The 15,257-nt window shown below is 42.9% G+C and overlaps 1 protein-coding gene across 3 annotated transcripts in view; it reads right to left on the reverse strand.

The window, feature by feature from the left end:
- Positions 1-15,257, reverse strand: part of Tango6 (transport and golgi organization 6 homolog) — a 250,673-nt gene that overhangs the window by 32,782 nt on the left and 202,634 nt on the right. For all 3 annotated transcript variants that reach the window (XM_045161723.1, XM_004661659.2, XR_006639598.1), the window contains one exon: positions 9,263-9,376. In XM_045161723.1, the coding sequence (XP_045017658.1) occupies positions 9,263-9,376 (114 nt within the window). The remainder of the gene's footprint in view (positions 1-9,262; positions 9,377-15,257) is intronic.

The raw sequence follows: 15,257 nt of genomic DNA on the forward strand, positions 1-15,257 counted from the left end.
TATTTATTTGAGAGCGACAGACACAGGGAGAAAGACAGATAGAGGGAGAGAGATAGAATGGGCGTGCCAGGGCTTCCAGCCACTGCAAACAAACTCCAGACGCGTGCGCCCCCTTGTGCATCTGGCTAACGTGGGACCTGGGGAACCGAGCCTTGAACCGGGGTCCTTAGGCTTCACAGGCAAGCACTTAACCGCTAAGCCATCTCTCCAGCCCCCCAAGCATTTTTTTAAAAAGATTTTTTCTACATTTAAATCTTCTGGTCAACTTCATACAAGGATATACATTGGATTTTGATCATATTTATCCCCTATTACCTACTCTTGTCCCCCTCCCACTTCTACTGAACTCCCTCTTTTCTTTTTTCTAGGTAGGGTCTCACTCTAGCCCAGGCTGACTTGGAACTCACTCTGTAGTCCCAAACTGGCCTTGAATCCACAGTGATCCTTCTACATCTGCCTCCCAAATACTGGGACTAAAGGAGTATCCATCATGCCCAGCCTCTACCAACATTTTAATATAGAGGATGAAGGATAAAAAGAATGAATCATCAAAAGAGAAGGACTATTTGGAAAGAGGAGGGTGCTCAATGGAATTGGGGTTGGGGAACGAGGACAAAATTGGGTGCTAGAGGCTGGGCATAGTGGTGCACACCTTTAATCCCAGTACTCAGGAGGGTGAAGTAGGTGTAGTGCCATGAGTTCAAGGCCAGTCTAGGCTACAGAGTGAGTTACAGATCAGCCTGGGCTAGAGTGAGACTTTGCTTCAAACTCCTCTCTCAAAAAATTATACTTTTTTTTTTATAAGAGAGAGAGAATTGGTGTGCCAGGGCCTCTAGTCATTGCAATTGTATTCCAGACATGTGTATCACCTTGTGTACATGCATGACTTTGTGTGCATGCGTGACCTTGTGCATCTGGCTTACCTGGGTTCTGGGGAGTTGAGCCTGGGTCCTTAGGCTTTGCAGGCAAGTGCCTTAACCACTAAGCCATCTCTTTAACCCAAAAATTTACAACTTTTTTGTTTGTTTTTTGAGGTAGGGTCTCACTCTAGCCCAGGCTTACCTGGAATTCACTATATAGTCTCAGAGTTGCCTTGAACTCAAGGTGATCCTCCTACTTCTGCCTCCCGAGTGCTGGGATTAAAGGCATGCACCACTATGCCCAGCTGAAGACTACAATTTTTAAAGAAAGAAGATAATAGGATTATGTCCTTCCTATTACAAAACTACAACAGTATGTGCATGCACTAAAATTCTCAGTAATAATAATGATGACGATGAAGAAGAACGTGGTTGGATAACCCAATAACAGTCATAAAGTCATGCCACTATTACAGCAGTGTGCACATCTTTCATGGCAGGTCCGTTGGTGTCACATAAATGCTTCTTTTTTTTAAAAATCTCTGTTCATATTAGATAACTTCTATCTTCAAATTTACTTATTTTCATGGTTATCTTCTTTCTGCTTTTAATTCTAGCCAGTGATTTTTTTTAAATTTCAGAAATCACATTTTTTATGGTTCTAGAACTTCTAGTTGGTTTAAAAAATTCTATTTTCTGAGATTTCCTTATTAATTATAAGAACATTTGCTTCTTTAATGATAATTATAATATCTGCCTCAAAAACCTCATCTGAAGGCTGGAGAGATGGCTTAGCAGTTAAGGTGTTTGCCTACAAAGCCAAAGAACTGTAGGTTGATTCCCCAGGACCCATGTAAGCCAGATACACAAGGTGGCACAGGAGTCTGTAGTTCATTTGCAGTGGCTTAATGCCCTGGTGTGCCCATTCTCTCTCTGCCTCTTTCTCTCTAATAAATAAATAAATATTATTTTTGTTTGTTTGTTTTTTTGAGGTAGGGTCCCACTCTAGCTCAAGCTGACCTGGAATTCACTATAGTCTCCGGGTAGCCTTGAACTCATGGTGATCCTCCTACCTCTGCCTCCTGAGTGCTGGGATTAAAGGTGTGTGCCACCACGCCTGGACAGAATCTTTACTTATTTATTTGCAAATAGAGAGAGTGAGTATGGGCATGTCAGGGCCTCCAGCCATTGCAAAGGAACTCCAGATGTATGCACGGCTCTGTGCATTTGATTTATATAGATGTTGGGGAACTGAACTCAGGTCATTAGGCTTGGCCGCTTAGCCATCACTCCAGCCCTGATTTTCTTTTCTCTTGAAAATAAATTACATTTTCCTTGTCTTTCATTTTATATTTAAAAATGTTTCAAATTTCAAAACCCATAATTTTGGATTAAAACTTGGATATCACAAATATGAAATGGTGGATACTATAGATTCTGTCTTCCAATGAGATTTTTTTTTAAATTTTCTCTCTTCTTCCTCTTTTTACAGTGCTGGAGATTGAATCCAGGGTTTTGTACATGCTAAGTATTCTGCCACTCGGCTACATACCAGACCTGTGTGTGTGTACGTGTGTGTGTGTTATGAACAGTATATATATTCATGCTTGTGTGGGGGGTGTGTGTGTGTGTGTGCATGCACAAATGTCTCTGGTTTATCTTCTTGGGATGGAGTCTCTAACTGATCCTAGAGCCCCCATGATTCTCTGGTCTCCGCTCTCCTCAGCACTGGGATTACAGGTGTGTGTGGTCATGCCTTTTTATATGTGGGTGATAGGGGTCAAACTCAGGTCCTCATGTGCTCCCGCAGCAAATCTTCTTACTTGCTGAGCCATCTCCCCAGCCCCTTGTTTTTTAAGTGGTAATTATTTAGCTTGCTTCACAGGTTAGCTGTAGACGTAAGCAGACAGGATTTGGGACTCCTCTATCTGGATCTCTTTTTAGCAGGACCGCTCCTCTCTCCCACAGCTGTGGTTTCCCTAGATCCCGTCTTCCCATGCCCAGGCCAAGAAAGCCGACTGCTTTGCTACATACAGCCCCTGCACTACTGCAGGCTTTTCCAAATAACTTTCGACCTTGCCCCTCCATTAAAAACCAAGGAAGCGGGAAGTCACGATGTACGTCTTCTCTTCTAAGCCTGGATGCCCCGTAAGAATCTGCCCGCTCTCTTACTCCTCTGCGGCGTGGGTCTCAGGGAATTTCTCGCTTCATTACGTTACATCCAGCCAGTATGGACCCGGCCATTATGAATACTGTCTGCAGAGTTCCAGCTCGGCAAGCTCATGCTCAACTACTACTGCCCCAAGTATTGTTTCTGAAATTTATGAATGTGGATTTTTTTTCTTTTTTCAAGGAAGGGTCTCACTCTAGCCCAGGCAGACCTGGTATTCACTATGTACTCTCAGGGTGGCCTTGAGCTCATGGTGATCCTTCTAGCTCTGCCTCTTGAGTGCTGGGATTAAAGGCAGGCATCACTACGCCCAGCCGTGAATGTGAGTATTTTATTGTTTTTTTTCTCTTTTAAATTTTTATTAGCATTTTCCATGATTATAAAAAAAAATCCCATGGTAATTCCCTCCCCTCCCCCCCCACTTTCCCCTTTGAAATTCCATTCTCCTTCATATTACCTCCCCATTACAATCATTGTACTTACATATATACAATATCAACCTATTAAGTACCCTCCTCCCTTCCTTTCTCTTCCCTTTATGTCTGAATGTGAGTATTTTAAACATCTACAATATGTAGAAAAAATACGTCACTGGGCAAAGATCAAGCTCGGGAAGAGTGGGGTGGTTAAGAGCCAAGCTCATACTGTTGCTACATTCACTGTGTGTGTGTGTGTGTGTGTGTGTGTGTGTGTGTGTGTGTGTTGAGAAAGTTTGCTCTTAACTTCAAGACCAACATCAAATGCAGGTTTCAGCATGCCACACTCCTCTCCTGGGGATTCCTAGTAAACTTCTTTTTCAGGAAGGATAAGGTAGAATGAGTCTAAAGAAAGGTACTATTGGCATTTCAACTAGGCTTCAAGCTCTATAACTGATAGGATCCCAAGGCTAAAACATAAAGTTAAGCCAAGAAAGTTCGTGTATTATGACTTTTCAGTGTAGATATTAGGTTAGCAACACCAAACAAAACTCTAGCTACATCCAGGTGCGGTGGTGCACGCCTTTAATCTCAACACTCGGGAGGCAGAGGTAGGAGGATCACCCAGAGTTTGAGGCCACCCTGAGACTACACAGTGAATTTCAGGTCAGCCTGAGCTAGAGTGAGACCCTGTCTCAAAAAACTAAAAAACCAACAAAACAGAACAAAAAACAACCAACTTTGGCCTCTTTAAACGGGAACAAGGTAAAAACTACCTTCCCATTTACCTTATGAGCTGGAGGCAGCGATGGCTCCCTCCCGTGCCTCTCTTCCCGGCTGCCATAGCCACAGAGGGCCTTGGCCAGCTCGTCCATAAGCAACAGAGAATTCACTGAAACCCCGAATTATCTTTTGGCATTCTATAGCTTGAGAGATGATGGTGATTAGAAGGAAAGAAAAGCAAACATAAAACTCATCAGCAAAGCAGCATTTTCACTTCAGCTGTTCCTGGGGGCTAAAGGGAGCTACAAAGAGAAATCCCAGCTTGAAAGCTTTGCGGTCGTCTCCGCTTCTCATTACAGTGGCCCTGATTGCAATGACACCTACGATTACAAGATTGAACACACCTGCTCTCAAGGATGCAGCAGGAAGAGGAAGCACCCGTGCGTCCAATCCCATTTCCTCTTCTTTGTTCACTGAGTAAGCACAATTCATAAGTTTCAGTGAATGCTGACTAGATGTTGTTTGGAGACTAGGAGAGAGGTTTTCCATTGGCATGCTTGTTCAAACTGACAGAAACCGGGGCTGGAGAGATGGCTCAGCAGTTAAAGACACTTGCCTGCAAAGTCTGAAGGCCAGGGTTTGATTCCCCAGTACCCATATAAAGCAAGATGCACAAAGTGGCACATAGGTTTGGAGTTTGTAGGGGCACAAGGCCCTAGCATGCTCATCCTTATTCTCTCTCTCTGTGTGCTTGCAAAAAAGTAAATAAAATTATGTATATAAAAAAGTGGGGCTGGAGGGATGGCTTAGCAGTTAAAGCGTTTGCCTGCAAAGCCAAAGGATCCAGGTTCAATTCCCCAGGACCCACATTAGCCAGGTGCACAAGGGGTGCATGCATCTGGAGTTTGTTTGTAGTGGTTGGAGGCACTGGTGCGCCCATTCTCTCTCCCTCCTTCTCTCTCTCTCTCCCTCTCTCTTTCTCTGTCAAATAAATAAATAAAAATTTTAAAAAAAATTAAAAAAGTGACAAAACCTTCTGCCAGGCAGAAGAGATAGCTTAGCAGTTAAGGTGCTTGCCTGTGAAACCTAATGACTCATGTTTGATTATCCAGTAGCCACATAAGCCAGATGTATATATGGTGGTGCACTGCATCTGGAGTTCATTTGCAGAGGCTGGAGGCCCTGGTGTGCCCATTCTCTCTGTATCACTCTCCCTCCTTCTGTCTCTTTCTCACATAAATAAATATTAGAAAAATTTAAGAAAACAAACAAAAAACCTACTGCCACAAATATTTTTTCATTTCAATATATATATATATATATATATATATATATATATATATATATATATTTTTTTTTTTTTTTTTTCCCCAAGGTAGGGTCTTGCCAGGTGGACCTGAAATTCACTATGTAGTCTTAGGTCTCAGAGTGGCCTCAAACTCAACAATCCTCCTGCCTCTGCCACCCAAGTGCCGTGATTAAAGATATGTGCCACTGTGCCTGGCCCATTAAATAAAAATATAAATATGTATATATTATATTTTTATTTATTTGAGAGAGAGAGAGAAAGGGCCTTCACCTACTGCAAATGAACTCCAGATGCATGCATTACCTTGTGCATCTGCCTTATGTGGGTCCTCGGGAATTGAACAGGATCATTTGGCTTTGTAGGCAAGTGCCTTAACTGCTAAGCCATCTCTCTAGCCCTAAATATATTTTTATTGTTAAGTAATTTTAGACTTACAGAAAAGTTGCAAAAGTGTAATATAGAATTTCTATATTTCCTTTATCCAATTTCCTCAGCTATTAGTAATTTACATAAGTAACAATGACATTGACTGGAGATGTAGCTCAATGGTAGAGCACCTGCCTAGCTGGTGATTGAACCCAGGGTCTCCATGTGCTAAGCAAGCACTCTATCAGTGGGCTACTTCCTCAGCCTACAGATTTTAACAATGATTTAAAAAAAAAAAACGAGAGCCTGGATATCCATGACTTCACAGTGCCTGACACTGCCTACACAAGACCATCATAATCGGAGGAAAAGATCATGAAATCAAAATAAAAGAGAGACTGATTGAGAAGGGGAGGGTATATGATGGAGGGTGGAGTTTTGAAGGGGAAAGTGGGGGGAGGGAGGAGGGAATTACCATGGGATATTGTTTACAGTCATGGAAATTGTCAATAAAAATAAATAAATAAATAAATGCTGGTCATGGTGGCGCACACCTTTAACCCCAGTACTTGGGAGGCAGAGGGGGGAGGACCTCTGTGAGTTTGAGGCCAACCTGAGACTACAGAGTGAATTCTAGTTTAGCCGGGGCTAGAGTGAGACCCTATTGTGAAAAACAAAACAAAACAACAATAAAAGTACCTACTCATCTTTCTTAATTCCATCTTCTATGGCAGGTTCTGAACAATTCATTTAGCTATATGAATTATCAAGTTATGATCCACATGTCCCCAGTCTAAGCCCTCCAGGTAAGAACTTCCAGATACCAAGGAATTCTACCTCTACAAAAGCTTCTGAGTCACAATTTATAATAGCTGGGAAATGGAACCAGCCTAGATGTCCCTCAACAGATGAGTGGATAATGAAGATGTGACACATTTATACAATGGAGTTCTACTCAGTGGTAAAGAAAAATGAAGTTATGAAATTTGCAGAAAAATGGATGGATCTGGAAAGTATTATACTAAGTGAGGTAACCCAGGCCCAGAAAGCCAAGCGCCACATGTTCTCTCTCATATGTGGATCCTAGCTACAGATGATTGGGCTTCTGCATGAGAATGAAAATACTTAGTAGCAGAGGCCAGTAAGGTAAAAAGGAGACATAAAGGGTAGAGAAAGGAAGGGAGGAGGATACTTAATAGGTTGATATTGTATATATGTAATTACAATGATTGTAATGGGGAGGTAATATGATGGAGAATGGAATTTCAAATGGGAAAGTGTGGGGGTGGGAAGGGAGGGAATTACCATGGGATATATTTTATAATCATGGAAAATGTTAATAAAAATTAAAAAAAAAAAAAAGCTTCTGAGTCAGCCAGACCATGCTTCCCCATTTCCCTTTGTGTCACCTCCCCAATATCCATTTCAACTAAACTAAGTTTTGTTCAGAGCAGGCATGTGGCAGCTACATACAGTGGGGAGTAATTACGTGAGCATTCTGGGCAATGAAATAAAATAGAAGCCAATTGGTGGTGGGGCTCTAGGAATCTTCTAATTCTCCAAGAAACAAGTATATGAAAATGCCTAGGACTTCCCTTTTCCCATTTTCCTTCAGTCCAGTTCTTCCTCTTTTTTTTAAGACAGAGTCACATGTCCCTTAGGTTGGCCTTACACTCAGTATGTAGCCAATGATGATCTTGAACCCCTGATCCTCTATCCTCTATCTCCCAAGTGCTGGAATTTCAGGCGCGTGCTGCCAGGCCTGGCTCCCATCTTCCTTCTTAACTCACGTAAGCCAGTCAGGCGTCCACAGCTGGAGCAGCAGCAGGCCTCCCGGCAGTAGACAAAGGGCTATCATCTTACAGAAATATTGGCCCTGCTTGCTGCTGCTGAGCTGCTGACAAAAACGACATGTTTCTTGTGATATTGCAAGAACAAATCCTCGCTTGTTGAGGCCATTGTAGTCAGGTTTTTATAATTTGTAATTGAACATGTTCACACCAGAAAAGTTCATTCACCCCAAGCCTTAGTCTAGACAAAGCAGATGAGAAGAGAGAGAAATGCAGCTGAGGACAAAGAACGGAGAAGTGGCCATTTGGAAATTCAATGGCCTGGTGACTCGACTGAACAATAGCAAGCAGGCCCTTATAGAAAATGTGGCTTTGTAGGGACACAAGGGGATAACTGACGAGTCCATGCTTGTACAAATAGGTATAAGGAACCTGATATGGTAAAATACAGGCATGAATAAAGCCTCTGTGTGTGACAAAACAATCACTCTTATGATGGCTACCCGGATGCTCAGTTAAATACCGATGTGCAAACCACAGGTGAGAGTGCTGTAGATGCCAGGCAATGAATTACTAACGCAAACTCTTTATCTGAAGTCAGTTGGGAATAAAAGTTTCCTATAGAATCAAGAAGAAAATTAATTTTGAGTTCAGTCATTCTTAGCACACGTACAGGTATATAAACTTTCTTCCTGTACTGGCCATACACTGGGGAGAAATCTAGCCAAACCCATTTGGGTAAGGAAGAACATGTCATTTATGTAGCAACAAAATTTTCATGGGTTGAATTCAGAGCTAGAAAGGAAGCCTTTTAAATGAAGCTTTTCAGTAACCCAGCATGAACAATGGAATGAGTCAGGAAGACAAGTCACTGGAGTTCAGGCTGCTTAGACAGGGTTAGTAGGTTCTAACTGGCTTACCTGGGAACCTGCCCCCATGAGCAGTGTGCCAGGATTCATTGCCTCCATCTGTGAATGTGTGCATTTTTTTCCCCTCAGTATTTTACAAAAGAAATAGAAGCAATCAGCATCATTTTCATGCTACAGAGCCCATGCTGACTGATTCATTTGCATGAATTTATCTAAGCAAAAGGTTTAAGCCTGCTTTGGCAAAGGGAAGGCTGAAGACAAAACCAAACAAAACCCCAAAATCAAAAAATCAAAGAGGGGGCTGGAGAGATGGCTTGGCAGTTAAGGTGCTTGCCTGCAAAGTCTAAGGACGCAGGTTAGATTCTCCAGGTCTCACATAAGCCAGATGCACATGGTGGGGCATGCATCTGGAGTCCATTTACAGTGGCAGGAGGCCCTGGCACACCCATTCTTTCTTTCTCTATCTTCCTCTTTCTCAAATAAATAAGTAAATACTTATATTCTTTTAAATCAAAGAGGGGCTGGAGGGATGGCTTAGAGGTTAAGGCGTTTGCTTTCAAAGCCAAAGGACCCAGATTCAATTCTCCAGGACCCATATCAGCCAGATGCACAAGGTGGCGCATGTGTCTGGAGTTCGTCTGCCCTGGCATGCCCATTTTCTCTCCCTCCTTCTCTCTTTCTCTTTGTCAAATAAATAACTAAATTTTTTAAAAAAATTTAAAACAACCAAAGAGGCAGCAAAGGGGGAGACTGACTTACCTCGGTAGATTTCTGGCTGAGTCCCCGAAGCAGCAACACAATCACATGGATGGCAGCTCTGCGCACTTGAACTTCACGGTCTGTTTTCGCCACAGCTATCAGGCAAGCTGTCACCTAGGAGGGTGAGGGAAGAAGTAGTCGATAAAAATCAAGACTGGACAAGTACCTATAGCCTTTCAACTTGTTACATATTCATCGAGAGCAATGTGGCCTAGAGAGAGGTGGATTTGACTCCATGTTCATAAAGAAGGTGAGATCTCATAAAGTCCTGAGACCATCTGGTTATTCTGGAAAAGGACAAATTCTGGTTGGAAATTCACGGGGAAGATCAGGGAATGGGAATGAAAAGATGTATATGAAATATGTATTTCAAAACAGGCAAGGTCAAATGCAAATACCTCTTTAAAGATGGGAAAAATTAGCCAGGTGTGGTGGTGCATGCCTTTAATCCCAGTACTAGGGAGGCAGAGGTAGGAGGACCACAGTGAGTTCAAGGGCACCCTGAGACTACACAGTGAATTCCAGGTCAGCCTGGGCTAGAAAAACCACACGCATGCATGCACACACACAAAAAAAAAAAAAAAAAAAGTAGGGAAAATTGCTAGGCATGGTGGTGTACACCTTTAATCCCAGCACTCAGGAGGCTGAGGTAGGAGGATTGCTGTGAGTTAAAGCCAAAATAATAATAATAATAATAATAATAATAATAAATAAAGGGAAAAGAAAAGAAAGAAAAACAAAAATTATAAATAATTAAATAAAAAGGTGGGAAAAATAACTGGGTGGCCAGGTATGTTATGCATGCTTTTAATTCCAGCACTTGGGAGGCAGAGGCAGGAGGATTGCTGTGAGTTTGAGGCCATCCTAAGACTATGTAGTGAACTCCAGGTCATCCTGAGCTAGAGTGAGATGCTACCTCAAAAAAAAAAAAAAAGCAAGCAAGCAAGCAGGCAAGCCAGCCAGGCGTGGTGGCAACATGCCTTTCACCCCAGCACTTGGGAGGCAGAAGTAGGAGGATCACCGTGAGTTTGAGGCCATCCTGAGACTCCATAGTGAATTCCAGGTCAACCTGGGCTAGAGTGAGACCCTCCCTCAAAAAAACAAAAAAATTTAAAAGAAAGAAAAAAAAAGAAGGCTGTAGAGATGGCTTAGCAGTTAAAACCCTACCCTGGGAAGCCTAAGGATCCAGGTTCGATTCCCCTGGTCCTGCGTAAGCCACATGCACAAGGTGGCGCATATGTCGAGTTTGTTTGCAGTGGCTAAAGGCACTGGCACACCCATTCTCTTGCAGACTCTCTCTCTCTCTGTCTCAAATAAAAATAACAAAAAATTTTTAAAGAAAGAAAGAAAAAAGGCACATAGCTTATGTAAGTGTAACCTGTGACAGTAATTATCAGAAAGAATGTTTATATTATTCAGTTATTCACATACTTTTGTTATTGGATTTACTGTGTGCCTGTATTTCTTGGCCAACAGTAGAAGGATTTCCAACTATGATAAAAAAATAGCCAGATCGTGTATTTGGACATACATATAAATACGCATTATGTTCAGAGAATGGTGAATATAGGCACAAATGAGGAAATAGGCTTGTGCAGAAATTTTAACTATGCAGGTTGTATTTTTCACAGCTTTCAAACAGTTGGGCAGAGTTCAAAGTGTTTAATTAATCAGTGATGGCAGAGAGATTAGAAGGAGCTGTTCTTAAATATAATTGCATCTGTGATGCACTGGCATTTAATCAAGTTGTACATCTATTAAACTTGTAATTCACAGGGAAGGGAAATCCCACAGAAAGTTCAACTCATTGGGGGGCTGTTTTTCAATAAGACCAGGTAAACTGCTTCTGCCTTTGACATGAGACCCCTGGCCCCAAAGGCCAGCAGTGGCTTTCATGCCTCTAGCATTAATGGGAGAAACATTTTAGTCCCCAGAGGAATTCCTTGGGCCATCTCCAAAAAAGCAACAATATAATAGCTACCTCTACTTTCAGGCTTAGTATTTACAAGGTAGGAGCTGAAGTCAGAGAAACAAGTTTGAGCTAGGCTGGAGTCCTTCTGGACACATGTAAGTTTAGCTAGCTTAGTCTCTGCACAAGAAGCTAGCCCAGAGCCATGTCATGAGCACAGAGAGGCTCCCAAGTGTTTGCCTCCTCCTCTTTTTTTTAAAGAAAAATTATTTGAGAGAAAGACTATGGGTATGCCATACTTTAAAAATGTATTTGTTTACTTATTTGAGAGAGAGAGAGAGACAGAATGGGTGCACCAGGGCCTCCAGCCACTGCAAATGAACTTTCGATGCATGCGTCATCCTGTGCACCTGGCTTTATGTAGGTTCTGTGGAATTAAACGTGGGTCCTTTGGGTTTCTAGGCAAGCACGTTATCTGCCAAGCCATCTCTCCAGCCCTGCCTCCTCCTCTGAGGGCTCATTCCTTCATGTTGGGAAGACTGAGGCTTCCCCTACTTTGAACCCTGCCGGTATCTGCCTTTGCCTCCTTGGCTCTGCCTCATTATACTGTCTCTGCCTCAGTTCTCCGTGTAAGGCTGTTGAGCAGGAACTCTATAGTCAGGATTCCCAGGCAGAAGCATCCTGTCTGGAAGAGGGCCTTCTCTTCGAGGTTAATTCTCAAACCCAGATGCCACTTCACAAACCTGCTCCAGCTTGCCAGAGGCTGTTAGTGACTTAGGTACTGCCTGCAAGGAGCCATCCCGGAACATCATGGAAGAGGTCTGACATCAGAAGAGGTTCATGAACTTTTCCCAACAACTCTGCCAGCATCATCAAGTTTTATGAAATATAGAATGTTTGCTCATGCCAAATGCTTTCAGGGCAGCGGGATTTTCATATGGCCTCGTTGATACCATCTAGAGGTAGAAACAAGTTCCTTGGGCTCAGGTCAAGGCCCCAGGCCCAGCCAGCTCATAGGCTGTTCTCCTGTAGGCCAGTGGGACAGACCCTCATTGAACACTAGAAGTAGAGAGAATATACAGCTGTTCTATTTGTCCAGTCTGAACACGTCAACCCATCCTAGTCTCAAAGCTCCAATTCTAAGGACATAGTCAACATCATCGCCTTCCACCTCTAAAAGCCTTGGCGAGTGATAGACATGATGTAAGGTTTTTACTAATTTATGACTTGATATACTATTTCCAGACTAAATTCAGCCAGAGGACAGAAACCCACTCTGCTATCTTTGTGACCCCTGTCCTGAGGGCCAATGTGCCTCTTCTAATCAATGATACTGTGGCAGACTTTCTCTTTACTGAATAAATTGTCTAAATCACAGTCACTTCTGGAAGCTACACAGACAGAAAGATGATGGCTGCTTTGGAAACATTGAAAGGTCAGTTTAAGCAATTTAACACTTCAGAGGAGCCAATAGAAATAAGGAAAAACATCACTCCACAAACAGCTGGCACACACCACACCTAATTAGAACTATAAAAATAAAGATAATAAAGCAGCCAGATTACGAAAAACTGACTTTGGAAAATTCCAGGAGAGAAGGTACTAGAGTTGGTTCCAATTTTCCAACTGAATCTTCATCATTTTGCCTAAAACTTCCTGTGTTAAAATTCGGCTGGCCTGCTAACTTGTCTGAGAGTGCATCGTTGGTGGACTAAGAACCTTACTCACACGGGCAGCGTAACCCGTAGTTATTGTGAGCTCGGCGCACTCACTCATTCTTCCAGGAAAGACAGTATGGCAGTGACCTGAGCTTCCTCGGGGTTTCCCAGAACACTGGTCAAGTCCTCCTCTTGGTCACGCTGTCACTTAGGCAACTACACAGTGATAAATTCAGATCATTCAGTGGGATCAGAGGTGGTAGCTTTGTACCAAACCTCAAAAGCTCAGGCATGTGGAATTCTGGGCATTGCTCTAAAGACTGTCCCCTGGGGCACACCTTATTTGCTGGATGGAGGACAGGCCTCTCCCTGTGGTGCACTTAAATCATGTTACTTCTCACAGAATGATAAAGATGAAAGAGCCTATCAAGCTTTGGTTTCAAGCAACATAGTGTTTAGCAAGAACAAGAAGAAATTGGGGGAAAATGATAATGCTCTCTATACAGATTACATCTTGACATCAACAAAGAGGAAAAACTTGAATTCCCAGTAAAAAGACTGTGGAATAGCTAAGGTTATATTTTCTGTTCCTCCCTGCCACTCAGTACCATATAAACACAGAGTGCCTAAATCTGGACCACCCACAAATTAGGATAGCTTTCTTCAGACGCCACAGCGACAGGAGGGGTAAATGCCCCCAGAGCAGATCACGTTAGAGGAGACTTTGGTAGCTGGTTTTTTCAACTATATATCAAAATAGATTATGTGTCTCATCTTCCTCTCCCTTCTTAATACCCAACCAACAAAACCTTCCTAAAGCCCTGACATGTCCAACACAGGCTCCCAGGGTCATGTCCCCTCAGTCCCTCATGCTTATTCTGCCATATCACTTTGATGTCCTGTCCGCTTTATACTTTGTTGAGGTTTCTTTAAGGGAAGAGATTGAGACCTTTATCAGTCCTCTAGAGTTCCTGGCACATGACCAAGGCTCATGAAGTCGAATCCCTTCAGGCTGCAAAAGACAAGTTTCTTCAAAGTTAAGTTCCTTCTCTACCAGTACACATGGGAGGTAAGTCCTGCTGGGACTCCCAGGCTTCAAGAGCTTTCACGAGACACTGAGAAAACTGCCTTAGAGCAAGTCATAGTGGTGAAGAAAAAGTCAAAACACTGTAGTCCTTTACTCTGGCTTCTCATCTCACTCACAGGAAAAGCCAGAGTCTTCCTAAGTCCCATTTGGACTGGCCACCACCATTCCAATGCCAACCTCTACTATTCTTTCTCCTACCCTCTTTTCTTTTCTTTTCTTTTTTTTTAAATTTTTTATTTATTGATTTGAGAGCGACAGACACAGAGAGAAAGACAGAGGGAGAGAGAGAGAATGGGCACGCCAGGGCTTCCAGCCTCTGCAAACGAACTCCAGACGCGTGCGCCCCCTTGTGCATCTGGCTAACGTGGGACCTGGGGAACCGAGCCTCGAACCGGGGTCCTTAGGCTTCACAGGCAAGCGCTTAACCGCTAAACCATCTCTCCAGCCCTCCTACCCTCTTTTCAAGCCACACTGGTCTTACTCCTCCCTATATATCAGGTTCGCATTTGCTTCAGGACCTCTGGGCTTGCATCGCCCTCTGCCTGGAACTTCTCCTGTCCATCTGAGTCATGTAAAAATAACTAGATGCCTCTTATCCCTCTAGGTATAGCACATGAGTACTTACCACTCCTGACATGGGACAGGTTTATTTATTTCTCTATTGTTTAATTTTCCTCTCTAGAATGTCAGGTCCATGAGACAGAGCTTTGCTGTGTTCCCCACTGGGTTCTCTGCAACTAGCTATAGGCTCACCTGGCGTAGAGTATGTAGTCAATATATACTCTGCTGAATGAATAAAAAATGAATAAGGAACTGCTAAAGAACCATGTCAGGGCTGGAGAGACTGCTTAGTGGTTAAGGTGCTTGCCTGCAAAGCCAAAGGACTTAGGTTCAATTCCCCAGTACCCATGTAAGAACCATGTGAGCCAGGCATGATGGCTGTATTAGTTCTCTCTTTGCTGTGAATGAATACCTGACAAACAACTTCAGGGAACAGGAACTTTTAGGTCATGGTTAAGAAAGGATACAAGAGCTGGAGGGATGGCTTAGCAGTTAAGGAGCTTGCCTGCAAAGCTAAAGGACACAGGTTTGATTCTCCATGACCCACGTTAGCTAGATGCCCAAGGTGGCACATGCATCTGGAGTTCATTTGCAGTGGCAGGTTTGATTCCCCATGGCTCATGTTAGCCAGATGTCCAAGATGGCACATGCATCTGGAGTTCGTTTGCAGTGGCTGGAGAACCTGGCGTGCCCATTCTCTCTTTCTCTCTCTCCGTTTCAAATAAATAAATAAAAATGTATTTTTAAAATTTTTGTTTTATTTTTATTTATTTATTTGAC

This window comes from Jaculus jaculus, chromosome 1 (assembly GCF_020740685.1).
Source record: "Jaculus jaculus isolate mJacJac1 chromosome 1, mJacJac1.mat.Y.cur, whole genome shotgun sequence".
Taxonomy (NCBI): domain Eukaryota; kingdom Metazoa; phylum Chordata; class Mammalia; order Rodentia; family Dipodidae; genus Jaculus; species Jaculus jaculus.